Source organism: Saccopteryx bilineata, chromosome 3 (assembly GCF_036850765.1).
Source record: "Saccopteryx bilineata isolate mSacBil1 chromosome 3, mSacBil1_pri_phased_curated, whole genome shotgun sequence".
Taxonomy (NCBI): domain Eukaryota; kingdom Metazoa; phylum Chordata; class Mammalia; order Chiroptera; family Emballonuridae; genus Saccopteryx; species Saccopteryx bilineata.
In genome coordinates, this window is record NC_089492.1 from 305,063,632 (window position 1) to 305,091,321 (window position 27,690).

The 27,690-nt window shown below is 41.9% G+C and overlaps 2 protein-coding genes and 1 long non-coding RNA gene across 4 annotated transcripts in view; 2 read left to right on the forward strand and 1 right to left on the reverse strand.

The window, feature by feature from the left end:
* Window positions 1–27,690, reverse strand: part of LOC136332042 (zinc finger protein 675-like) — a 323,089-nt gene that overhangs the window by 50,746 nt on the left and 244,653 nt on the right. The gene's annotated exons all lie outside the window — the stretch shown is intronic.
* The window catches only part of LOC136332046 (ubiquitin-conjugating enzyme E2 C-like), a 100,493-nt gene that overhangs the window by 26,917 nt on the left and 45,886 nt on the right, over window positions 1–27,690 (forward strand). Inside the window, exons 3-5 of one of the 2 annotated variants that reach the window (XM_066271299.1) lie at window positions 7,972–8,043; window positions 14,153–14,170; window positions 15,796–15,828. The exons of the other annotated variant lie outside the window; for it this stretch is intronic. Of the exons in view, the coding sequence (XP_066127396.1) occupies window positions 7,972–8,043; window positions 14,153–14,170; window positions 15,796–15,828 (123 nt within the window). The remainder of the gene's footprint in view (window positions 1–7,971; window positions 8,044–14,152; window positions 14,171–15,795; window positions 15,829–27,690) is intronic. 2 annotated transcript variants of the gene reach the window in all.
* On the forward strand, window positions 208–7,640 carry LOC136332054 (uncharacterized). Its single transcript, XR_010730583.1, has 4 exons — window positions 208–296; window positions 4,018–4,556; window positions 5,367–5,510; window positions 7,378–7,640. It is a non-coding gene; the product is annotated as an uncharacterized lncRNA (long non-coding RNA).

Genomic DNA, 27,690 nt, shown 5'->3' on the forward strand with positions numbered 1-27,690 from the left:
TGCTTGTAGTTTCGTTTGTGTCTGATCATTCAGTTATGGGTCAGTCATCATTGTGTTTGTCTTCTGCACTGTTAGAGTATTTTAAATTTTAGGCACCGGGTTGAAACACCCTGACTGGGTGGCCTCTTCAGAGAGATGCCTGACACCATTGGATCTCTAGGAGAGGCGCCCCCTGAGATTTTTCCAGGGCTCCAGTTTTCCTGTGGGTTTCAGACAATTTCTCAGAAGACACCCCTAGTCCCTAAATGCAATGATTTGTCAGAGAAATCAAGAAATTTAAATTCTGACCTCCAGAGGTAAGTCAGGCCAATCTTTTGTTTTACTGAATTCTAGCTTTCTGTCTGTTCTGAAGTTTCTCTCTGTTCATCAGAGTAATCTCTTGTGACATTTTCTAGTTTGAGCCACCTTTCTTGGACTTCTTAGGTCTCTTTTCTTGGATCCAAGAACTCTCCTCTCAGGGCTTTCTGGCCGAATTTTCCCCAGAGGAAATTCCTTTTTCTGTTAGCTCCTATTTCTCCTCTTGTGTGAGGCACTTAGCCTTAAAGAGGCAACTTCAATTGGAAATTTATGGCTTAAAATCAAGGGCAAGCCTGACCAGGCGGTGGTGCAGTGGATAGAGCATCAGACTGGGATGCAGAGGATCCAGGTTCGAGACCTCAGGGTTGCCAGCTTGAGTGCGAGCTCATCTGGCTTGAGCAAAAGCTCACCAGCTTGGACCCAAGGTTGCTGGCTTGAGCAAGGGTTTTCTCAGTCTGCTGAAGGCCCGTAGTCAAGGCACATATGATAAAGCAATCAATGAACAACTAAGGTGTCACAATGCGCAACAAAAAACTAATGATTGATGCTTCTCATCTCTGTGTTCCTGTCTGTTTGTCTCTGTCTATTTTCTCTGAGTGTGTCTCTGTCTCTGTTAAAAAAACAACAAAACAAAAAAACAAACAAAAAACAAACAAACAAAAAACTAGAGGGCAAAAGTGAAGGAAAATTTGTACACAAGCTCAGAAATTATAAAAACTAACTAAAGACCAAAGAGAGTTCTGGAGGAAGTATTGAGTAGAAACTAGTTTAAGATATCCACATACTGACCCAAAGAAGTTTTACCCATTTGAGAGATACGAGTAGGAATAGTATTAAGAAGGAAAAATAGAAAATATTAGAACTTTTCTTTAGAAGAATCTTAGAGAAAGAAAAGGAAAAAAGCAGCAGCAGATTTAGTGCTGCCTGCAAAGTGTCCAGGGACCCTTCTGCACTCACTTATGCTCCGAGAGCAGTGCCAAGTGGTGACTCCTCATGCAGCTCCCGGTGCCTGCTTCCCCGTAGACAACAGGAATTCCAGGCACCCTGACCAGTTTTCTTATATTGACTTAATAGTGTAAAGCACTGTGGGTCAAAGAGAGGGTTAGCATCTCTTTGCCAGCTAGATAGATACAGAATAGTGAGTGCATTTTGACCATTCCTCATTTTTCTCAGTAAATCAATAGTTCATTGGGGGTAGTAGTTTACAATCCTCTTATTGTAAATTGTACTAAATTTTTACTAATGATGAGGCATAAAAAATTGTATAGTCTGCCAAATACAAAGACTTCCTTTTTTGTACCAAGGGTCTGCTGTTGTGGAAAAAATATCTTCTATGTTAAAAATGAATATGTTATTTCAAGAGTCTTTTGTTAATTCTTTTTATTTGCTATTTCATAGCCCTGTAATGTTGAAGTCGTGGTTTAAATATTAGGGGATATGTAATGATTATTAATGTATTAATTCAGTATTGTTCCATGTTAGTCACCAAACCCAGAGTGAGAAATATTACTATTGATTGACATAACAGTAGAATTCTCAACATAATAAGTGGAAAGGAGAAAACAGAAAATAGATGACTAATTGTGGTAGTAGGAAACATTTAAGTTTTGAGCCCAGACTAAAAGGGCTAATGGATGTGAATAGAAATCTGTTTCTCTTGAGCTTTTTAGACATTATCTGTTAGGGTGTGTAAAGTTACAGCATAAATAAGGTATGTTTTCTTAGAATGTAAAATAGATTTTTAATTAAGTAGAGTATAAGATTTATTTTATGAAATATTGGTCATTTTAGTTGGTGCTTTTAACTAGATCTTTAGAAATTAAGGCACAAATGTAATAAGAAATAGTTTCAATCCTTTCTTCCCAGGACCTCTAACATTAGAAAGCTCAAAATCCCCTTTCTTGGGGAAGCCTCAAGCCCTGACAGGACTGTTAGAATCTGTACTGTACATATGCTGACCCACTTAGGACAACCAAGACCACCTCAAGAAAATGTTTCTGGTTGCCTGGCCTTAGGGGCACCATAGCACCCAAGCAAGTGAGGAAATTTTGGACACTTCTCACCAGTTTCTGTTAGCCAGGATCGGGGAGGATACTAAGAAAAAGAACCATAAATTTGTCTAAAGAGTCAGAAGTTATTCAGGATCCTCAGAAGACCCCACAGCTTTCTTAGACTATGGAAAGCTTACAGAGTCTATGCACCTCTAGACCTAGAGGCATCAGAAGATATTAAGGCAGTCAACTTAGCCTTTACATAGCATTCAGCTCTAGAAATTAGAAAGGAAATGTATTATAAATTTTTAAAAAGGTAGAAACATCAGGCCCTGGCCAGTTGGCTCAGCGGTAGAGCATCGGCCTGGCATGCGGGGGACCCGGGTTCGATTCCCGGCCAGGGCACATAGGAGAAGCGCCCATTTGCTTCTCCACCCCACCCCCTCCTTCCTCTCTGTCTCTCTCTTCCCCTCCTGCAGCCAAGGCTCCATTGGAGCAAAGATGGCCCAGGCGCTGGGGATGGCTTCTTGGCCTCTGCCCCAGGCGCTAGAGTGGCTCTGGTCACGGCAGAGCAACGCCCCCTGGTGGGCGTGCTGGGTGGATCCCAGTCGGGCGCATGCGGGAGTCTGTCTGACTGTCTCTCCCTGTTTCCGGCTTCAGAAGAAAAAAAAAAAAAGGTAGAAATATCAGCTGCTAAAAAAAAACTAAGCAATTCGGAAGGGACATTGCTCCTCCCTCAATCACATAACTGTTAGGCCCCTAAGATGGCTGGTTAGCCAAAGACAGGTAAGATTCCTGAAGGCAAGAACAAACTAAGACCAGCACAGTTGAAGAAGGGCCATCAGGAGAAGGCTTAAGAACTAACAAAGGTGAGGATCAAACCCTCACCCCAACAATGCAGAAGCCTGCTCCCTGGAAATAGTGGCCTGTGCCCAGTGTTCAGAGCACAAATACAGGGGGACTCCCTAGTAACTCAAGAAAAACCAAGCAGCTGATGATACTACCAATAAGGTAGCCCTAAAACCAGTGGTATATTTAGGAAATTTTAGTAACTTTACTAGGACCCTTGTTGCCAAAGGTTTTTTACAACCAATTAGACAAAGATATTGTCAGCAGGAACGGGACAATTAAGAATAAGAAGAAATAATTAGAAAAGCCTGGCTTAGAATCTATTGCAGAAGGTATAATGTCTGAGTGTTTAGTCTGTGCCCAAATACTAAGCAAAGTAAAGAAATTATAAAGAGAAACAGGGAGGGAGGAACTTTTCCAGGTGAACATTTAGAAATAGATTTAACTAAAGTAATTGACACCTTTCTAGGCTATGTAGAAGCTTTTCCTACTAGAAATGAGACTGCAGTAACAGTTGTTAAGAAATTGCTATATGAAATTATTCTCAGATTTAGCTTGCCCATTCTAATGATGTGCCTGCATTTATATCCAGGATCTCACAGCTAGTAGAAAAGGCACTCAATATTAATTGAAAATTACACTGTGCCTATAGGCCCCAAAGTTCAGGGCAGGTAGAACACATCTTAAAGAAAACTTTAACCTAATTTGTTTTTGAAACCAGTGAAAAGTGGCCCATCTTACTCCCCTTAGCCCTCCTTAGGGCAAGGTGCACCCCCTACAAGGAAGGATTTACTTTTTTTTGAAATAATGTTTGGGAACATTACTAGCAAAACTCAGAGAAGAAATAAAAGCTGAATTAAGTAACCACTCCTTTCTTAAGTACTTACAGGGTCTGCAGATTACTCAGCAGGCTGTCCAAAAGACTGTCTGAGAGGCACTTCCAGCACTGCCAGGACATCTGGCACATCCCTTTCAGCCTGGGGACTCAGTCTGGGTAAAGAACTACACCACCCAAGGACTGACTCCCACATGGATGGGTCCACACACCATGATCCTGACCACTCCCATCGCTGCTAAGGTAGAAGGCATACCCGCCTGGGTCCACCACAGCCGGTTGAAGCCTGCAGTCCCAGCAGAGACACCCTGTGGACAGTGGAGACTGACCCCATCAACCCTTATAAGTTGACCCTGAGAAGGAAAGCATGCCCTACTCCAGCCACAAAGCGGAAGCTGGATGGTCTACGTATGGCTAATGCCTGAAGAAACTCACTGAGGACCTTTGTTTAATTAGACTTTCGGGAGGGAGGGAAACTGGGGTAAAAGAAAAGCCAGAACAAGTTGTCATAAGAGTTGATCCGTGTACTGCTATGAGTCATACAGAAGGGATATATGTCCCGTTTATAGAAGGGAAGCTACAAGGTAAGTGAAAAATATATATGTGCTTATACTTAACCTATAAATATTAGCTACTTAGAGGGAGCACACCTCCAAAAGGAAGCCTACTTTTTTTTTTGGAAGTATACTTTAAAGGAAAATTATTTGCTATTTCATAGCCCTGTAATGTTGAAATTATGGTTTAAATATTAGCCAGCTTGGTTGTCACTAAAGCTTAAGATCTTTTTAAAATTAAGACTTCTGACTAAAAAGAAATTGTATGGTTTTGATAATAAAAGGTATAAGGTATAGAAATACTTTTGAAAGAAAACGGAAGAAAGTAAGTTGTTATGAAAGCCAGTTCTTTCTGAATAGATAAGAAAGTTCATGGAAGTTGAGAGTTACATAAGTTGCAGAAGTTTTATGCAGGTTGTAGGAGGTTTGTATAGAGAAGAAAAAACACACACACAAAAACCAGGTTTAGAGAACAGAACAAGCCTCTATTGTATATGCTAGTATATGTTATGCCTCAAGTTTATTTCTATAAAGGAAATAGTTTTACAAAATATAAAAGTTTTAGATCTACTTTTCCTCCGACAGGATGGTCTATGTACAGCCCTAGGAAAGACTTATTGCTTTTATGCTAATAACTCTAGAATTACTAAGAAAAGTTTATCTTTAGTGAGGAAAAATATAGAAAAGAGAAAAAAGAATTTGAACAGTCAGAAAACTAATTTCAAAGAATGTTTAATTAGTCACCCTAGCTAACAATCCTATTGTCTATGGTGATTAGTCCTCTTATTTTAGTATTGTCTTGTACCATGTTTATTTATTTTTTTATTATTTTTTTTTTAGAGAGGAGAGAGAGACAGAGAGAGAGAAGGGAGGAGGAGCTGGAAGCATTGACTCCCATATGTGCCTTGACCAGGCAAGCCCAGGGTTTCGAACCGGCGACCTCAGCATTTCCAGGTCGACGCTTTATCCACTGCACCACCACAGGTCAGGCTGTACCATGTTTAATCAATTTTATAGCAAGGTCTGTCCAAGAAAAGGTGAATTTTAATAAATTAATAACAGTCAGAAGGCAATATACAATTATCTAAGATAATAGCGATGAAACTGAATCAAGGATTTGATTAAAAATTAAGTAATACCAGTGGGGAATGTGATAGGGGCTTAGTGTTGTGAATGGAACCTCAGTATTGTGTATAGAGAGTTGGACATAAAGAGAAACTTTAAACTTGCTTTTGGTAGCTGCTTAGTGTAGAAAGTCCCCAATAGTCTGTACAAAGAAGTGAAGCATTGACCGGAGCTTGCCTGTGGCAGTAGCTTAGAGTGAAAAATTTCTACAAGCCCAACTAGTTAGGTATCTTGACTTAACTCTTGCCTACAGAAGAAGAATATAGTTTTATGCTTTAGCCTTGCAGCAATTACAAGAAGAACTATAATCAGCTTTAGAACAAAGAATGCTTCCTACCGAAATGTCAAGTGTGTTGTGCGTACCTGTTGTAATAGCTATGACTTTGTGGTTTATCCCCTTAAATACTGCTCTCTCCGTAGGCTTGGGGCTATTAGCTGTTTTTCAGCTAGCAGTTGCCTGCCGGCTATTAAAGGATCTTTAAATTTATAATCAATTTGGGCTCCAATCAATAATTACTCATATTTGGTCCATAACAATGACATCTAGTCACTTGGAGGTAGAAGACTCACCTTTTTAGAAGAGTTGAATTGAACCAAAGTGAGACCATATGACAAGAAGCAAGACCTCAAATGCCCTAGGAGTCAAAATTTTAGTAGGTAACTTGAACTTGAAAAATTAGTATGTTTCCAATATCCAAAACCTGAGATTCAAAACTTCCACTATTCCAGGGGTATGAATCCTAAAACTTTCAGACTCCTAAGATCTGAAGGCCTGACCTATGGTGTCTCAGTGGATAAAGTGTCAACCAGAAAAGCTGAAGTTACATGTTGCAAACCCTGGGCTTGCCCAGTCAAGACACATATGGGAGTTGACGCTTCCTGCTTCTCCTGCCCTTCTCTGTATCTCTTTCTCTCTCTCTCCCCTCACTAAAAATAAATAAAAAATTTGGCCCTGGCCGGTTGGCTCAGCGGTAGAGCGTCGGCCTAGTGTGCGGAGGACCCGGGTTTGATTCCCGGCCAGGGCACACAGGAGAAGCGCCCATCTGCTTCTCCACCCCTCCGCCGCGCTTTCCTCTCTGTCTCTCTCTTCCCCTCCCGCAGCCAAGGCTCCATTGGAGCAAAGATGGCCCGGGCGCTGGGGATGGCTCCTTGGCCTCTGCCCCAGGCGCTAGAGTGGCTCTGGTCGCAATATGGCGACATCCAGGATGGGCAGAGCATCACCCCCTGGTGGGCAGAGCGTCGCCCCTGGTGGGCGTGCCGGGTAGATCCCGGTCGGGCGCATGCGGGAGTCTGTCTGACTGTCTCTCCCTGTTTCCAGCTTCAGAAAAAATGAAAAAATAAAAAATAAAAATAAATAAAAAATTTGAAAAGCCCTCAAACACAAACAAACCTTGAACTCCCCAGTGTCTTCAAATTGAACCTGAAGTTTACCACAGAAACTCTTGTACATTTATATTCCTCAAACATGAAATGAAATTAGATTTAGATTCATTGCTAACTTAGACAAACAGGGTTCATGCCACACACATGGCAGTTTTTCATCAACAAGCCTAAACATAATTGACATGGAGACTTTAAGCCTTGACCTTCAGATGTTCAGTTGTTAATCTCTGCAGTGTATGGCTTAATCAAAACACACACACTAATGCGTAGATATTCAGAGACTGAATCCACATAAACCTCCAAATGATAATTCCCATGCATTTCTGCTTCACCAAACTAACAGGCCCTTCACTCAGGATCCACAGAGAATCCGGCTCAGAAGACCTCGGGCCTCTGAAGCCTCCAATGGCAGAACCCAGAGGCTGAACGCTAGTACAAACCACTTCCAATGTGGTGCTCTGTCCCCAAGTTTCTCCTTGTCTGTTGCTAGAAGACCTGTGTAGCCACATCTCAGGCTCTCTTCTGGGATTCCAAGTTCTGGCCTTGAACAAGTTCCATGATGTCATAGAATGTATTAAAAAGTTTCTGATGGATGTGACTATAACATTTGCCATAACTGTCAAGTGAAATAAAACATAAATGTCTTAGAGGCTCCCAATGCCTTTTTTTCTTCCCAAGGGGTGGTCACAAGCACAGAGGAACTGCTTAAATTATCACAGGTTGGAATATATCCAAGGGCAACATGGCAGGGATGCATCTTGTTCATCACTTTAGTCACAACAAAAAGTTGACAGTACAGATGTTACACAGGAGCAGCAAGGGTGAATCCAGCTTCCATCAGGTGTGATGATGTGTGTATGTCACAAAAGAATCCAAAGACCTTTGGGTTGGATGTTCAGCTGAAATGAATTGAGGTCCACTTTTAAAACACATGCAGTGCAGTCCTCCTCCTTGGTTTCTCTACTCTCACTACTGCTGCACTCACAATACTCCTGGTCACCCAACATGTGTGTTCACTGGGTGAGGGGATGCCCAACATTAAAAACTTTCCACACCAGCTGTGTGCCATAAAGTTTACCTTAATTGTTACCCAATAGTATCAAATCGCACAGGCAATGGCTCAGGGCCACACTCTGCTTCCAGGTCACTTCAGAAGCCAAACAAATCAAGTAGCTCTCCCGGTCACTACACCTTCTAACCTGGCTTCAAATGGAGGTTCCCACAACGCCTCCCCTGGTTCAGTTGATTTCCCAGAGTGGCCCACATCACAAAACAAAACCCAAAGACAATAAACTTTCCACTTTATTAAAGGGTATCATAAAAATTATAGGTGAATAGCCAGATGAAGTGATACACAGCTCAAGGTCTGGGAGGGTCCCAAGCACAGGAGCTCGTGTCCCGATGTGGTTTGGGTACATCACACTTCCAGCACTGGGATGTGTTCACCCACCTAGAAGCTCTCTGAAATCCCTCTCATAGGGAGTTTATTTTTTGGTGGCTTCTCAAGTGGGCATAATTTATTCATGCTATTTCCAGACACCTGCTTTTCTAGATGTGTATGGTGGAGCTTAAATTTCTTTCTTTCTTTTTTTTTTTTTTTTTTTTTAGTTTTTTTAAAATATTTTATTTATTAATTTTAGAGAGAGAAGAAAGAAGGGGAGAGTGGAAGAGCAGGAAGCAATTGCCCTCGTATGTGCCCTGGCCCGGCAAGCCCTGGCTTTTTTTTTTTTTTAATAATTTTATTTTTTTAATGGGGCAACATCAATAAATCAGGATACATATATTCAAAGATAACAAGTCCAGGTTATCTTGTCGTTCAATTATGTTGCATACCCACCACCCAAAGTCAGATTGTCCTCTGTCACCTTCTATCTAGTTTTCTTTGTGCCCCTCCCCCTACCCCTCCCCCTTTCCCTCTCCCTTTCCCCCCTCCCCCCCATAACCACCACACTCTTATCAATGTCTCTTAGTTTTACTTTTATGTCCCACCTACGTATGGAATAATGCAGTTCCTGGTTTTTTCTGATTTACTTATTTCGCTTCGTATCATATTATCAAGATCCCACCATTTTGCTGTAAATGATCAGATGTCATCATTTCTTATGGCTGAGTAGTATTCCATAGTGTATATGTGCCACATCTTCTTTATCCAGTCATCTATTGACAGGCTTTTTGGTTGTTTCCATGTCCTGGCCACTGTGAACAATGCTGCAATAAACATGGGGCTGCATGTGTCTTTACGTATCAATGTTTCTGAGTTTTTGGGGTATATACCCAGTAGAGGGATTGCTGGGTCATAAGGTAGTTCTATTTTCAGTTTTTTGAGGAACCACCATACTTTCTTCCATAATCGTTGTACTACTTTACATTCCCACCAACAGTGGATGAGGATTCCTTTCTCTCCACAGCCTCTCCAACATTTGCTATTGCCTGTCTTGCTAATAATGGAGCTTAAATTTCAAATCAGAGTCACCTCAATATAACAAAAGACACTTCTGGTTCTGGTGTCACATAGGCATTGATAAGGGTGTCAGGAGCTCTGGGCCAGGAACTGGGGACAGAGAGCCCTATGAATGTATTTAGTGTATCTCACTAAGTCACATTGATAATCTCAAAAGGATACCTGTAAAGGACTCCATTTTTTAATACTCTATATAAATTATTTTATAGATGAAAATAGAGCTGTGCTGCCAAGTGTTTGGGTTGGAAAAAAGAATGTTACCATGAATGGAAAGCTTGAGGAAGTTGGTGATGAAAAAAAAGAAAAAAACCTTTAGAAATTCCTCCTGTGGGGATGGTTACAAGACCCTGGAGCTAAGACAGGAACTACTCTGAGACCAGATAAAGTGCACTGATGGCCTAGGGAACACTGCCTCCTGATTCCATAAAAGGTTTCATATGTACAGTGAGAAGCCCCAGTACCTACAGGTATTTATTGATACACAGAAAACAGAAGCAGAGACAAGTATGAGAATGTCAGGAAGCAGAGATGAGAATGAAGATGTGGTTTGAAAGCTCCGATACGCATCATGCTGGCACAGATGAGAAGGAACTGCTAGAAGTTTATGCTTCTGACTCCTCTCTAGCATCATTCTTCACTTTATCATTCAAATCAATAAAAAAAATCCTTAAAAAAAGGCTTCACAATAATCACCGCATCTGTATAGCTTCTTTGCATGAATTTGGATACATATATATATATATATATGTATAATACTCTTCATAGGGAAGCCTTTTCCACTTTCACTGCATAGTAACAATTTTACTAAGGAATGAACTTGGTGATATACAATGAGAGCACTCTTCTTAAGAAAACCTTCCCCACATACACTGCATACATAGAAATTCTATCCCGTATGAGTCCTTTGATGTATAATCAGTTTGCTCTTCACTCAGAAGTCTTTTCCACATTTACTGCACACATAGGGCTTCTCTTCTGTATGAATCAAAATGTACAGTCAGATTTCCCTTCAGTGAAAAGCCTTTTCCACATTAACTGCATACATATGGCTTCTCCCCCACATGAGCCCTTTATATACAATCAGTGTGTTCTTCAATGAGAAGCCTTTTCCACATCTACTGCACACGTAGGGCTTCTCTCTGTATGAGTCCGTTGATGCACAAGCAGCCTGCTCTTCCATCGGAAGCCTTTTCCACATACACTACACACATAGTTCTTGTCTTGTATATGAGTCTGTTTATGTACACTCAGTTTGGACTTCTCTGGGAAGCCTTTTCCACACTCATTGCATACATACGATTTCTCTCCTGAATGAATTCGCTGATTGATGATGAGATTGTGCTTAAGTGAGAAGACTTTTTCACATTCACTGCATGTGTAAAATGTATCTCTTGCATCAGTTTGCTGATGTTGATGTAAATGAGATTTTCCAGAGGAGGTCTTCTCACATAGACTACATCCATACGCTTTCTCTCCTGTATGCATTCGATGATGAGTAATAACATGAGGTTTCCTAAGAAAGCCTTTCCACATTCACTGCATTTATAAGTTCTCTCTCCTGCATTACGTGTCTGATGTTTATGGAGATAAGAATTTGAAGAAAAGTTCTTCCCACATAGAATGCATCCATGGGGTTTCTCTGCTGTATGAGGATGCTGATGATCGATGAGCTGATTCCTGTAACTAAAAGCTGTCCCACACTGACTACATGTGCAAGGTTTATTTGCCACGTGAGCTTTCTGTTGTATATTCAACTGTGGTGTATTGAAGATTTTTATCACATTTACTGCATTCATACTGATTCAGTCCTATATGAATTCTCCAATGTTCAGTGAGCCTAGATTTTCTGGGGAAGGCTTTCCCACACTGACTGCATCCATAAGGTTTCTCTCCAGTATATCTCTGATGATCAGTGAGCTGAGCCATCTTGACAAAGGCTTTCCCGCATTCAGTGCATATGTGGGCTTTCTCAACACTGTCAGTTCTCTGTTGCTGAATGACCAGGGACTTATTTTCGATGGATTTTGTACTGGGATGCAACCTAATTTCAGTGTAAAATTGTTCATGGTTACCATGCAGAATGGATGTTCTACCTCCATTCAAATGAACAGAGTTCTTCAATTTAAAATCTGGTTAGGTTTTCAAAACTTACTTTTGACTTTAAAGGTTTTCCACATATCTCCAAAATGTCGCAATGTTGCTTCAATAGGAAAAGGCTTTCAATAGGATTAACAGTATATGCAAACATATCATGTTCACAACACTCCTCCCCACTCTTCGCAATCCTTGGGCTTTGAGGTGACTCTGTAGAAGCTCGTTCACTCTCCAGAGTCCTAGGAAAAAGAGAACCTGAATAATTTATGAAAATGAATGCAGCAAGAAAATCTAACAAAATCAGATTTATGAAAATTCTGAAAAATGTTGCTTTAAGCTTACATATGTTAGGACTTAGTGGGCCTTGAACAAATGTAGCATGTTAACAGAAACTTTCCTTCTAATTCAATGAAACAGCATAGACCTTCGGGAGAGAGGAAAAAGGAATAATTAAAAAAATAAAGAAACAGGAGAGCTCAGCATAGAGGTAATGTCCAAAGTGATGCTTGATGGATAGAATTTAAAACATCTAGTGTAGAAAAAGAAACTCAATATAAAAAAAGAATGGAGCTAAGGTGATTCTCACTCTCACACAGAAAATGAGAAGTCAGAGGCCAGCGACCGTGACAATGAGTACACTGCACAGGAAGAAAATAAATATTAGAAAGTATTGAAGAAGATGTTAATTTGAGACTGATCTCACAGAAAATAAAATAGTTCACTCATAAGAATTGAGTAAATATTCAAGACTAATGAGAACTGAGTATAAAACTCCTTTGAAGGAGGTGGACAAAGAACGACATAAATGCAGCAAGGAAAGCAGGCTGTCCCGGGACACAGCCTCCAAGGTGGGGCTGAAAGTTATGAAGAGAAATCGCTATTTCCAGACAGGGCAGGAGGGCCCAGTAGTTAGAAAACCGTGATGAATTCAAAGTACTGTCTTTCCAGAGAAGCAACAGAAATGGAATTTCATAATAAAAGGGCTAACACAGGAAGAGACAGTGTGGCCATGGACAAAGGACAGAATGACCTTCAAATACCAGGAAGAGGAAAACTACACAAACACAATATGTAGATAAAGTGAACAGGGATCATTGCTCGGACAAGAAAAAAGTTATCTTTACCTCTGATTTTTTTTTTTTCAGACACAGAGAAAGTCAGAGAGAGGAATAGATAGGGACAGACATACAGGAATGGAGAAAGATGAGAAACATCAATCATCAGATTTTTGTTGTGACACCTTAGTTGTTCATTGATTGCTTTCTCATATGTGCCTTGACCATGGGCCTTCAGTAGACCGAGTAACTCCTTGCTCAAGCCAGTGACCTTGAGTCCAAGCTGGTGAGCCTTGCTCAAACCAGATGAGCCCACGCTCAAGCTTGCAACTTCGGGGTCTTGAACCTGAGTTCACTGCATCTGAGTCCGATGCTCTATCAACTGTGCCACCACCTGGTCAGGTTTTCCTCTGAATTTCTACAAAAAAAAAAGGGCCTATCACCTTATCATGTATCAAGCCACACCACACGTTCACTTTAGGGGTGTTTTGTTTGTACTCAAGGTAGGCATGAGGATGTTCAGCAGCCCATATTTGGGCATTATGATGATGAACATGACCACAGATATGGAAGGTCTCCTCATTGATAAACAGAATCTTCTGCAAAAATCTTGCATCATTGTCGATATCATGAAGCATATCTGAAGCAAACATGCATCATGTGGGTCTATCTGCCGGTCTGATAGCGTGCAACAGCTGCAATTTGTACCCCGTAAAAGAGACATTTATTTAACACCTTATGAACTGTAGTCTTGCTTAGGTGTAACTGTTGAGTACACACACACACAGATTTTTTAGGGCTCCTTAGGTAGCTATCCTGTACAGCTTCTACAGACTCGTCACTGACTGATGGCCTACCAGAATGGGGTTTCTCCACCAAACTGCCGGTTTCCTTCAACTGCTTATCCCACCAAGTAATGTTATTCCTATGTAGTGATGCTTCGTTATAAATGCACCGATATTCACGTTGCACTTTGGTCATGGATTTAAATTTAGGGAGCCACAAAACGTACTAAAATTTCCTCTGTACCATCCACATCTCGACTGGCATGGCCGTGGGCTGCTCCACTGTATACATGGTGTTACGCCATCATCTGAGCATGCGCACATGCTGCCACATCATCCTACAGAAACTGGAAGGGTTTTTGTTTTATTTGGTGCAGATTTAACATTTTTATCATCTTTTGTTGCTTTTCTGTGACCAGTCAAAAGTGCACCATGACTTTATGGACACACTGTATTAGCCATACAGTGGCTCCTCCTACAAAAAGGCAATTCACAATTTATAATGTGTCGCCTGAGGATAAACAGCGCAGTCTGACACAGATTACTACCCAGGTGTAAGGCATTTTTCCCCTGAGAAAGAAGGAAGGGGGCAAAGCCACAAAGTGTGGAATAATAAAAGGCTTTATTGAGTACAGAGTGCTTCCTGCCCAACAAGGTTGTCTGGTCCTCGAGGGCATGGCTCAGAGAAGTCACAAGGGGTGACCCATGCGAGAGTATTTGAAGGGTCCCTAGGGTGGTCAAGTTTATATGACCTGGTGAAATTTCACTGGCTGACGGAGGTGTCAATCTTTTCCAAAGGGCTCCTGAGAAGTTTCTTTTGGTGCTCTTGGTTGTGGGCAATTCTAGCTAAGTTCCCGGGTATCTGATTTCCCCACGTTACCATCCTGCATTATCCACCCACCTTACACCAGGCCCATGCAAAATATAAGCAAGCAAACTTAAAAAAAAAACATTTGTTAGAGCTTATTTTCCCAACAGCACCCAAAGCACAGGCAGTCACCCGCTTCCTCCGAAATACCTGGGAGCTCCTTCCACACGACTCCTTCCACCTCCATCCTTCCAGGGTCCACACTGCAACACTTCCGCTCTGTTTTGTCAGCTACTCTGTGACTGCAGCGACAAACATCCCATGACACAAAACATTTCAGAAAATTTGAAAGAACAGGAGCACACTGACCTGGTTTTTTGGAGCTCACAAGGAATTCAATCTTTATACTTCCACGAGATGATTTGGTGACTGAAAGTGTCATCCAGATAGAAAGTCCGGGTATGGTGGCCCACGAGGATCTGAAGCGTTAGAAAAAACACAGGCGATTCCTGAACTAACCTGGAAGGTGAGATGTCACTGACCGCTCACACCTGCAGTGGCGCTTCAGAGCCACCATGTTGGGAAACCTGAAGCATTATATAAGGAAAGAAGCAACGTTGGAGCCTGTAGGCTGGTGTGGCTGGAAGGTGGGAGGGTCCTGAAATTGTCTGATTCTTTCGCACTATAACTCTTGCAGAAAGCGAGTGTATTATCAGTAACTGGAGCTTCCAGATCAAAATAAGAAGTGAGCTAAATTGTGTTAGAAGGTTCAGCAGAAATATCTTATGTCACCGCAGTTTTTATAAAGTTTGTATTTTAAAATTGGAAGTGTTTTTAAATTTTTGAAATGGTCAAGAGTTCGAGTATGGATGTAACAGCAGAGAGTGATACTGTACAGAGAAGAGGTCATATATCTTGTAAAGTACACAAACTGCAAAATGCTAGCAAAACTATTCTTAAAATTTTTAAGACCAGAAAAAGAATTGGAGAGATGGGTTTTGAGTTAGGCTGGCCATCACCCACCAGAGAGGAAGAGCAGCCTAGATAATCTAAAGCTCTTGGGAGTGGGACTCAGGGAAAGGCCACTAAAAGTGAGGCCAGTGAAGTGAGGCTCCATTTCTCTGGGCAATGAGAAAGGCACCAACACAACTGAAAATTTAAAAATATTATCCTTAATTACCATTTCACCAAGATCCCAGGTTAAGCCAATGAGATAAGTCTTTCATCAAAAGATGCTGGTATATGTGTATACCTAGTGACAGGAAAATAAGTGTGAGGTCGGTTGGCAATGGGGAAGGTCACATGAGGAACCAGGTCGGAGACTTTTGGCTGGAACCACCCATATCCATGTGTGCCAAGAGAAACAGCACAGGAGCACGTTGAAAAAGAACAACTGTCTGTCAGCCAATGAAATTTTGCCACATCATATCTACCTGCCACCACCATACTGACACTGTAAATTACACACACACACCCCCCGGCACCCCGTGGGTGAGCCTGCGCAACGTCTCTGGCCCATCTGGAAGACCAGAGAACTTTGCCCATGATACACTCTGAGTAAAGCTTTTGCTATTCCACTCTTTGTGGTTATGTCCTTCTTTCTGCCTTGGTGGAGAAATACCTAACATTTGATGCTGAAACCCAGGAGGAGCTTGAAGCCCACGGGGGCCGTTCCTCTCCCCATCCCTTCCAAGGAAGAACAGGACCTCCAACCTCCCACCCACTTTGGCACACAGTGAGGTCAGTGCCCTGCCTCCGGCCTCTCCTCAGTTCTTTCCTCCTCTGAGACTTCCTTTTCATAACTGCAGCTGTGTCAGGGACCTCCTATCTATTCCAACTGCATGTGTGCCTGTGGAGATGTCCAAGACACTCCCACTCTACCTGACCATTCAGTGGCCAGAGATTAAGTTGTGAGATGACAATTCTCATCTCTGATCACTCTGAGGCTGAGGACAGCCATGAGGCACAGGAATCTACACCTGGCTCGGAAATACCCCTGGGGTGCCTTATCCAGAATTTCTCAAACATTGATCCCTCCCTAAAGAAGAAGAAACTGATCTTCTCCAATGTGGCCAGGCCAACATATCCACTGCATAATTGAGCCAGGTGGCCTCCTGAAGAGACTTTCGATTTTAACATCCTCACCAATTTACAGAACTATTGCCAGTAAACTGGGAACTGGTCAGAGATCCCTTACATTCAGGGCTTCTAGTATTTGTGCTCCCGTCTTAATCTCTGTGCCACCTGCTCTACAGCGCAGGTCCTTTTGGCCAGAGAAACCTCAGCTAAACCTCTGCTCCTGATCTTTCCTCATTCACCGACCCCCTTGAGGAACTCTCTCCCCCTCCTGCCCGATCCCTGGGGGGCGCCCCTCTCTCAGGAACCCTTTCTGGTTCCTCTGCAGACCTCTGCTGCTCAGGTCTCTTCCCTCCAGAAAGCCCCCACCCTGCCGGCTATGTTACTCTCCTCCAGGATCCCCTCCCTTCTCCGCTGAGTTCTTAAGCCTCTCCCCCATCAGGCCATCCTCCACTGGCCATTGGCCTTCACATGAGTTTGCAGGGCTCCTGACCCCATGGCCCAGCCCCAGTCTTCTTACAAAAAGGCCTGGCCCTGTCCTGCCCCTGGCTTTGGCGGTTTTGGCTAGATCTGGGTGCTGGACTCCCCAGGAGCCCCCCCTCTTATTCTTGACCCCCAAACCCCTATCCAAGACCTATGAACATGGCATTTAAAAATTTTAATGGTCGGGAGGAAAAGGCCGAGGGTGCTCGCCAGACCCGCATGCAGCAGAAGGTAACGTTTTAAAGCCAGGCTCTTGTGGCAGCCCTGAGGCTGGTAGAGCCAGAGGGGAGAGGCACGGGAGGTGCCTGACCCAAGTCTGTGCCGCAAGGAGGAACCCCACCAATAACTTGCTTTAAATGTGACAAAGATTGTCACTGGGCCTGGAACTGCCCCTGCCCGAGGCCGCCTACTAAGCCCTTCCATGACTACAAGCATCCCAATCACTGGTGGAACAATTGGCCCCTTTGGTCAACAGGCTCTTCCTCGACACCTCAACATGGAGGACAAGCCACCCAAATGGGAGGCCAAGCCAGCCAGGCAGGTCCATCGCTTGAACGTCTCGGCCTCATAAATAAATGTCCATCTTCATTTCTTGTGGACACGGGGGCTACCTTCTCTGTTTTGCCATCACACTCTGGACCTCTAGTTCCCTCACAGGTCTCGGTTATGGGAGTGGATGGGGTCCCCTTTTTCCCCTTCACACACCACCCCGACATGTAGTTTAGATGGATTTTTCTTTTCACACTCGTTCTTAGTTATGCCATTGTGCCTTGTACCCCTCCTAGGTCAGGACATTCTACAAAGTCTTGAAGCTACTATCCAGCTGACAGCATCTTCCCACTTACTTCTACCACTCTTTACTAAAGGCTCTCCCACTACTACAGATTACCCTAACCTTATCACACCCCCTATTTCACCAGATATTGTTTACCCTCAAGTCCGGGACACTTCTATACCTGTAGTAGCTACCCAACACCCACCCATTAACATCTGCTTGAAGAATCCCTCCAAATTCCTATATAGGCCTCAATTCCCTATTTCAGCAAGTCACCACCAGGGTCTTAAACCAATTACCTGCCTCTTGAACCAAGGCCTACTCATCCCTGTGGATTCTCCCTGCAATACCCCCATCCTTCCTGTTCAAAACCTTCAGGGGTTTATCGCCTCGTACAAGACTTACACATAATCAACGAGGTGGTAGTTCCCTTTCATCCAGTAGTCCCTAACCCCTAAACATTACTGTCACACATTCCCTCAGACACCACTAACTTCACAGTCCTGGATCTCAATAATGCCTCCTTTATCATTCCTCTACACCCTGGCTCTTACTTTCTGTTTGCCTTTACTTGGACTGATCCGGACACTAATGCAGCCCAACAGCTTACGTGGACTATCCTACCCCAGGGTTTCAGGGACAGCCCACACCAGACTAAGCAGGCGCTAGCTCGGGATCTAGGTGCATGCAATGTCAAAACTAGTATAATGTCAAAACTACATACTCCCTTACAGTATGTAGATGACCTACTCCTCTGCAGCCCCTCCCTATCCGCCTCAAGGAAACACACCGCCACCCTTCTTAACTTTCTCGCCATGAATGGGTATCATGTCTCCTCTACTAAGGCTCAACTTCACTGTCAGTCCATAGTCTATCTGGGCATCGCCTTAACCCTTACCACCAGAGGTCTCACTCTAGATGAAACTCAGACCCTTCACAGTCTCCAACCACCTACCACCGCTGATCAGATTCTTTCTTTCCTCAGTCTAATAGGCTTCTTTAGACACTGGATTCCCAATTTTTCTCTTAGCCAAACCCCTCTATGAGGCTGCAAATGTGACTCCTACAGGACCTCTCACATCCCCAAACACCATCAAAAGGGCTTTTCTACCCTCAAGACGCACTCATCTCCTCTCCTTCTCTCACTTTACCTGACCCTAGATGCCCCTTCCACCTTTTTACTGATGAAAGATATGGGCAATGCTGTTGGCGTGTTAACTCAACCTGTGGGGCCTACATACCTTCCCATAGCACACCTCTCTACACAACTGGACACCACCGTCAGACGCTGGCATCCCTGCCTCCAGGCACTGGGCGCAGCAGCTGAACTCACAAAGGAGACTAAACTCACCCTTTCCCAACCCATCACTGTCTTCTCCTCCCACAGGCTCACCAATCTCTTTTCGCACAAATCTCTTTCTCTATTGGATCCTTCCCGACTACAAAAATTTCACCTCCTATTAATCGAAAATACTTCAGTCACTGTTTTGCCCTCTCCCTGACTCAACCCAGCCACTCTACTGCCAGCTCCAATGACACTTCCGGAATCCACCCACTCTTGTATGGAGCTAATAGATTTCCTCAACAGACCCCAAGATGGATTATCAGATTCTCATTTAAAACATCCAGATCTAATACTCTTTGTAGATGGTAGTTCTGTACAGAACCTGACAGACAATGACGGGCGGCCTATGTGTTGGTCACCACCTCCTCCACCCTAGAAACCCAACAGCTGCCATTGGGCACCACCTCCCAGAAAGCAGAGCTCATTGCCCTAACGCGGGCACTCACTCTGGCCCAGGGAAAATGCATAACCATATATACTGACTCTAAATATGCTTTTCTTATCCCCCACTGACACTCTGCACTCTGGAAGGAAAGAGGCTTCCTTACTATCAAGGGCTCCCCCATAATCAATGCTACCCTCATTTCTAAACTTCTTCAGGCATTACAGCTTCCCACTGAGGTGGCTGTGGTACATTGTAAGGGCCATCAAGCCTCTCAGGACCCAGTGGCCTAGGAAAATGCTCGGACTGATACAGCGGCTGGAAACGTCCCCCATTCCTCTCATGTTTCTCTCCACCTCCTTGAAACCTTCCTACAATCCTGAGGAAGAACAGGCCCTCCTCAGAAAAGGTAGAGACATGTACAACTGGGGATGGATATTTCTCGGAGAGAGAATTGCCTTACCAAAAGGACAGGATGTAGGTCTCCTTTCTGATATCCACTGTTCCTTACATATAGGGCCAAAAGCTCTCTATTGGTTCTTGCAACCACTCTTTTTCTTCCCAGGCCTCCAGGAGAGTATCAAAAATGTACACGCAGCATGCACTATCTGTTCCAAAGCCTCTACACAAGGGGGACTCCGCCCCCACTTCCCCACTCATCAACTGAGGGGGCACATGCCAGGCCAGAATTGGAAATTTGCTTCACTCATATGCCCCCTCACAAAAAAAAAAACAAAAAACTCTGTTATCTCTTAGCTTTGTTGATACCCTTTCAGGGTGGATAGAAGCCTTTCCCACCTCTCAAGAGACAGCAGACACCGTTGCCTCCATTCTCGTTGAAAATATCATTCTGCGGTTTGGACTGCTGACTACCATCTAGTCAGACAAGGCCCAGCCTTCTCTGCCCAAAGAGTCCAGTAGGTCACCACCACTCTCAACATCACCTGAAAGCTCCACATACCCTATCACCCTCAATCATCGGGTAAGGTGGAAAGGGCCCATGGCATCCTGAAGGGTCAACTAACCAAACTTTTCATCAAGACCAGACTCTCCTGGCCAAACCTTCTCCCACTGTCACTCACTGTAATCAGAGCAACCCCCTGAAACCTCATTGCACTCAGCCCCTTTGAGCTGGTTTACATAGACCATTCCTAATCAATCACAACTTACCTGTCAAACCCCCTCCTCTTGCTACGTATCTCCCCTTTCTATCCTTACTTCGCCATCTTCTCAGAAAACACACAGACCGACCCTTCCTCCCATAGGGGGTCCAGATGAAGCACAGCAGCAGCCCCCCTCCAGCCAGCAGACAGGGTTCTTCTGAGGGAGCTCCAGCCTGCGTCCCTACAGCCCAGGTGGACAGGACCCCATACAGTAATATTGATTGCAGCCAAGCTCCTAGGGCAAACACCTTGGTACCATCTCTCATCTCAAGCTTGCCCCCATTCAGGACTGTTGGCAGTTGGAATCACTGGGTCCCACCCGTCTTCAGCTCACCAAAAGTTTGGGCCCTGAAGATCTTCCTGTTACTCCTGTCCCTCCCACCAGGAATCTGCCACCAGAGTGAATTAAAACATGGAGCAATGCTGTTACTATATCAATGAGACTGGCCTGATGAAAGAAAACATCAATGTCCACAACTGTCTGCAAGAGAAACTGTACAAGGATCTCTCTTCTGAAAAGACACTTAACTCCTGGTGGCAGTCACCCATCCTCACCTGGGTTGCCCCTATCTCAGGTTCTCTTCTAATTATTGGCATATTACTCATATTTGCTCCTTTTTTTTTTAGATTCTTACAGGGCCGCATTCGCGAGGTTTCTCAAGTCATGGTTTACCAGATGCTCCTACACCCATATACACGACTCCTCTCAGAGCCACCTGCATCTGACCTCCCTTCCCCATGATGCCCCTAACCAGCAGGAATTAGCCAGATGAGTAGCAACACCCAATCCAACATAAACAGTCGAAATGAGAGTTTGGTTGGCAATGGGGAAAGGTCACATGAGGAACCAGGTCCGGGGACTTTGGGCTGGAACCAGCCACATGCATGCCCGCCAAAAGAAATGGCCCAGGAGCACGTTGAAAAAGAATGACTGTCAGCCAATGAAATTTCACCACGTCATATCCACCTGCCACCACCATACCAACGCTATAAATTACACCCCCAACCCTGCGAGTGAGGCTGCATGACTTCTCTGACCCATCTCACAAAGCAGAGAACTTCGCCCAGGATGAACTCTGAATAAAGCTTTTGCTATTCCACACTTGATGGCTACACCCTTCTTTCTTCCTCAGCAGGGAAATACCTTACATTGAGAACATTAACTCTAGCCACAAACAAAAACTAAACCTGAATAGATCACATTTTTAGGTAAAAGATGTAAAAGTATGAAACTCATAAAAGCATATGAAAGACAATATTCCTAAATCCAAATTAGCCAAAGTTCTGATAGAAGACAGTAGATGAATCATAAAATAAAAAGATAATTGGATTAAATTAAATGTAAATGTTTGTATTTTAAGCACCACATTTAAAAAAGCACCAGAGATTGGGAAAAAATATTTTTAAATTATATATATATCTGATAAAGGATTGATTTAAAATATAAAATTTGGCCTGACCAGGCAGTGGTGCAGTGGATAGAGCGTCGGACTGGGATGCATAGGACCCAGGTTCGAGACCCTGAGGTCACCAGCTTGAGCACGGGTTCATCTGGCTTGAACAAAAAAGCCCACCAGTTTGAACCCAAGGTCGCTGGCTTGAGCAAGGGGTTATTCGGTCTGCTGAAGGCCGGCAGTAAAGGCACATGTGAGAAAGTAATCAATGAACCACTAAGGTGTTGCAACAAGCAATGAAAAACTAATGATTGATGCCTCTCATCTCTGTCCATTTCTGTTTGTCTATTCCTCTCTATCTCTCTCTCTCTGACTCACTCTATATTTGCATAAAAAAATAAAATAAATAAATAAATAAAATAAAATACAAAATTTGCAAAACTTGAAGATGACAACCATTTAATTATTTTATGTATGAAGTCATGAAATTCTCTAAAACCTGTATTATGGTGCCTGACCTGTGGTGGCACAGAGGATGAATCATGAACCTGGAATGCTGATGTCACTGGTTTCAACCCTGGGCTTCCGGGTCTAGGCACATAGGGAAAGCAACTACTGCAGGCTGATGCTTCCTGTTCTTCCCTCATTCCCTGTCTCTCTTTTCTAATAAGTCAGTAAATAAAATAAAATATTTCTGTCTTAAAAATAATAAAAATAAAATCTGGATTGTGGTGATGTTACAACTAAACTTACTAAATGTCAGCCCTTGCCTGGCTGGATAGCATGGTTGGTTAGAGTGTAGTCTGGAAACACTGAACTTGCCAGGACATACAATAAAGGAACCAACAAATCATGGAAGAAGACAATAAGAATTTCAATAATGAGCTCTGGCGGGGCAGCTCAGGTGGTTTGAGAGACATCCTGATAGATCAAGGTTGTGAGTTTGATTTCCTGATGAGAACAAACTAACAAATGCATAAATAAGACAGAAATGGATATTTCTCTCTTCTCTCTCCATTGAGTCTCCAAAGAAATAAATTTTAAAAGTTTATAAAACAGAACTGTGATTATAAAGGGACCATATATAAACTGAAGCATAATAAATTTTGCTTATTTTTTAAATTTATTAATTTTAGGAAGGAAGATAGAAACAGTGATGTGATTTTCAAGTTGACTCCATGTTTCCAGAAGAAAAAATCTTTTATTTTATTTTTTTGAGAGAGACAGAGGGAAAAAGACAAGAACATCTAGCTGCTTCTGCACGTGGCTGGACTGGGGAATCAAACCAGCAACCTCCGCTCTGAGAGGAGGCTCCAACCAACCGAGATATCTAGCCTCGATGTAATTTTTATTGACTTTCAAAAGACAGAGAAAGAGAGAGACAGGGAGGGGGAAGGGAAACACTTGTTTTTACACTCAGTTGTGCATCTTCTGGTCACTTCCCCTCTCTGCCCTGACTGGGGATAAAACCTTCAACCTTCTTGTTTTAGGACAATGCTCTTTTTTTTTTTTTGTATTTTTCTGAAGTAAGAAACGGGGAGGCAGTCAGACAGACTCCCGCATGTGCCCGACCCGGATCCACCCGGCATGCCCACCAGGGTGTGATGCTCTGCCCATCAGGGGCATCACTCTGTTGCAACCAGAGTCATTCTAACACCTGAGGCAGAGGCCACAGAGCCATCCTAAGCGCCGGGCCAACTTTGCTCCAATGAAGCCTCAGCTTCGGGAGGGGAAGAGAGAGACAAAGAGGAAGTAGAGGGGCAGGGGTGGAGAAGCAGATGGGTGCTTCTCCTGTGTGCCCTGGCTGGGAATCAAACCCAGGACTCCTGCACACCAGGCCAATGCTCTACCACTGAGTCAACCGGCCAGGGCCAGGACAATGCTTTTAAGTGACAGAGCAAACAATTCAGGGCCAAGAAGTACTTTATTTAGAAAAAAAACAAAGGTTGAAGTGAGCCATCAAAGGAAAGGCTTCAAGAAATAAGTTACAGAGGCAAAAGAAGGGGCGTTGAGGCTTAAGAACACACACACACACACACACACACACACGCACACACGCACACACACCTGGAGAGGAATAAGAAAGGGTGAGGAAAGGCACCAGCACGCTGCAGAGAGAAACGTTAAGTGTCCGTCCACTTTAATGCACACCTTCTGTAAATGAATACCTTTAGGTGACTCTAGTTAATTTTCTACCGGTTCACCCACAATTTTATTGTACCCATTTAGTACTAATTACAAACAGCAAGCAATCTCTCTTCCCCAATGTTGTACTACACTAGGTACCTATTGATCCAACTCACTTTTATAATGCACAGGTTGATTAATCTTAGAACTGTTATTTTTTGTCCAATGTCTATCTGCAGCAGTCAAATTATCTTCTCCTGTATTTAAGAAATTTAAAGTAAATAAAGCTTTATGTAACATAAGTCTAGGGGATAATCTTCATTCTCTGTGCTTTTAGTTTATGTAACATATTTTTCAGAGTGCAATTACTGTGCTCAATAATTGCTTGTCCTTGTGGGTTATATTGAATTCTAGTAGTATGTTTAATATTCTAAAATGCTAAGAATTGTTACAATTTAGCAGAAGTATATTATACATCAGACTATTGTCAGTTTTAATTGTTTTAGGAATGCCTATAACATTAAAAGCTTCAATAAGATGTCAAATGACACAATCAGACTTTTCTCTAGGCAAAGGTGTGGCCTATCAAAAGGAAGATTAAATATTAATAGAACAGTATACATAGGATAGTTTTCTAAAAGAAGAAATATGAGTAATATCTATTTGCAACAGGTTATTACAGTGTTGCCCTCTAGGATTTATTTCTCTCAGTAATGGAAGAGCATTTATAATACTATACTGCGGACAGTTTTCAACATTATTCCGAGCTTCTTGCCTGGTTATTCTAAATTTTTGCATTAAACCTTTTATACTTGTATAAGTCTCTGCATGAAACTTAGTAGCTATTTCTATTAATCCAATGAGTAATTGATTAACTTTATTATTTATAGTAGACATAGGTCCTGGTAAAGCTGTATGAGAACAAATGTGAGTTATATAGACAGGCGAATTTCATTTTTACAATAAAAGTTGTAACTCTTGAAACAATTTGTGCAATCTAGAACTATCATTTGAAATAGAAACAGTTTTTATAAGGTTAACTCTATGTTCTAGATATTGTGAGTCAGTAACAATGTTAATAGGACAGGGTGTTTGAATTTTGTCTTCAGCTATAATTAAACTACACTGATTTAAAGTTTCGGAAGCCTTTTTAAGGATTACTAAAAGTTCAGCATTATTTTTACAAGCTATTAAAATGTCATTTATATAATGGATTAAAGATTGAGGATATTTCTGATGAATTTTTTCTAAAGATTGATTTACATAATGTTGATACAGTGTCAGGCTACTCAACATTCCTTATAGAAGTAATGTAAACTTAGTAAGTATAGTTAGTTCTGCTTACTGTTATAGACACAACAGCTAGCATTGCTAGAAACAGAGTCAAAGATGTTTTTGAAGTTTTAGTCTTAATTAAAAATTATTTTGCCTCCTGGATAAGTTTATTTAATTGTCAAATCTCCCTTTTTTTCTATTTCCAACTTATGCTGAGGCTTCCATCTTCTGAAAGGTATCTACTGGTCTCCCGTATCTGTGGAGATATGAGCAAATCCTCACCCCTACATTTTTGCCTACATTGCTGTTGTAAATTAGTAAACTATCTAAAAAGTTCATCTTGTGTAATATTAATAAGAGGGTTAGCATTAGCATTTTGATTAGCTTGAATACAAGCTTGATTCTCTTACTAAGTCATAAATTGTAACTCTTTCATTTTTGAAAGAACAGTCTGAGCTAACATTTCTAAATTTTTTGAAATAAAACATTCAGAGTCCATGAAGGAGGATAGCAGTTCCTGCATATAAAGACAGTTTTATACAGGGAGCAAGCTGTTTTTAACTCTTTAAGAGCTTTGACAGAAATTTGGTCATAGTGAGTATAAAAAACTCCTTGTCAGAAAGTTTAAATTGTAATTTTAAAAGTTGCTCTTTTAATTATTCATAAGATAAATGTCCCTTGCTATTTTCCTATTGTAAAAAAAAAAATCTTAGAGCTTTTTTAGGGACTTCCCCTAAGCCATGCAGCTTAGTGACTACTGCCTAAGTGGGCTAAAAAGAAAACTAATGCTGCTTAGTAATAGGAAATGCATCAGCTTCTATATCTAAAAGTCTTTTGTATTGTTATGTCTATTATAGGGCATAAGAGGAACTAAATTCCTGCTTTCCTCAGTGCCTCCTTTTTCAAGATGTTGCCTTACAAGCAGCCACTGTCTGAAGCAGCTTGAGATAAATTCTTAAAATGACTTAATTTTACTTAATTCCTTAGTTTTACAAATTTGAGCATATTTTACATACAAACAAGACAATTTTCAACACAGAAACACAAGTATAACATATAACTTTAATTAATCCTAATACTTGAATTATTTGATTTCAAACTTTGAATATACCTTACAATGTATTAACCAAATTAGCAAGTCTTAAAAATCTATATTCTATTCAATTTAAATTTAAATGAGCGCTCCTTATAATTTCTAATTTTAAAGTAAAAAAAATATATGGATGAAACTATTTTTTCAATATAAAAGCCAGCGTTTTTAATCTTTGCATGTAAACACTTAATTCAGGCCTTAAAAATCACATTTTAGACAACATTAAACAAAAACTGAACAGAAATTAGAATCAGACAAACCAGACCAGAAAAACCTGGGATTTCAGAGCATAGTCAGACTAGAAAGATGCCTGCCTGATTTTAATCAGGGCATTTTCTGACAGAGGGACTGACAATGGATGAGAATAAACAAAATTTCCCCAAGAAAATTCTCTTGGCAGCTGCTGGGATATTTTCTATAGTCATATCCAACACATGTCCCCTGCCTCAGTTTCCAGGCAAAGAATAAGAAAGAAACAAAATAATAAATCAGAGGACTGTAGCTAAAACACCAAAGAAAATCAGAATTTTATTTTTTATTATTACAAAAACTAGAGAATTCTAAGGAATTCATGATTATTCTATATGTCTTTATTCTAATTGAATTTGTATCAACTGATATAAAGCTGTAAGCTTTTCTTCCTTGTGTCCAACTGCAGTGATTTGCACCCAGACTTTAAAACAAGCGATCTAATCTGAGCTATAACAGCATCAGTATATCCAGTTTGTTGTCCCACAGCTGCATAAGCGCCAACGCCGATGAACATTTCAAAAGTAGCTCCCGGGGATAATTTCTGGCGTTCGTGCGAGATATTCAAAGAGCCTCCTCTCTCCACCAAGATTTAAATTGTAAATACAGTCCTGGTTCCAAAACCATACTAGCAAGTAAATCCTAATCCAAAGGAATCATTAAATGATCATTACACTAGGAAGAGATAAGACCTTGAAAATATGAGAACGGAGGTCCATACGTAGCAAGAGATTGTTTGACTAGCTTTAAGAAAGTAGATTCAATTTGGTCAAATTGGATGTTATGCCCTCCTGCAGGATATGGAGCATTAAGAGGAATGTTGAATAATTGGAAAAATAGATGCAGAAAATTACTAGAATTAGATTCTAAATCATCATGATGCACAAGCACCTGCTGCATTTCAGAGATTTTAGGAAATTGAAAAATCCTTCCCCTGCCAGTACCAATTAATTCTTGACCTTGAATTGCAGGAACCATAGGCTCACATATGTCTTGCTTTTTTTTTAATAAATAAAATTTTATTTTAATGGGGTGACATCAATAAATCAGGGTACATATATTAAAAGAAAACATGTCCAGGTTATCTTGTC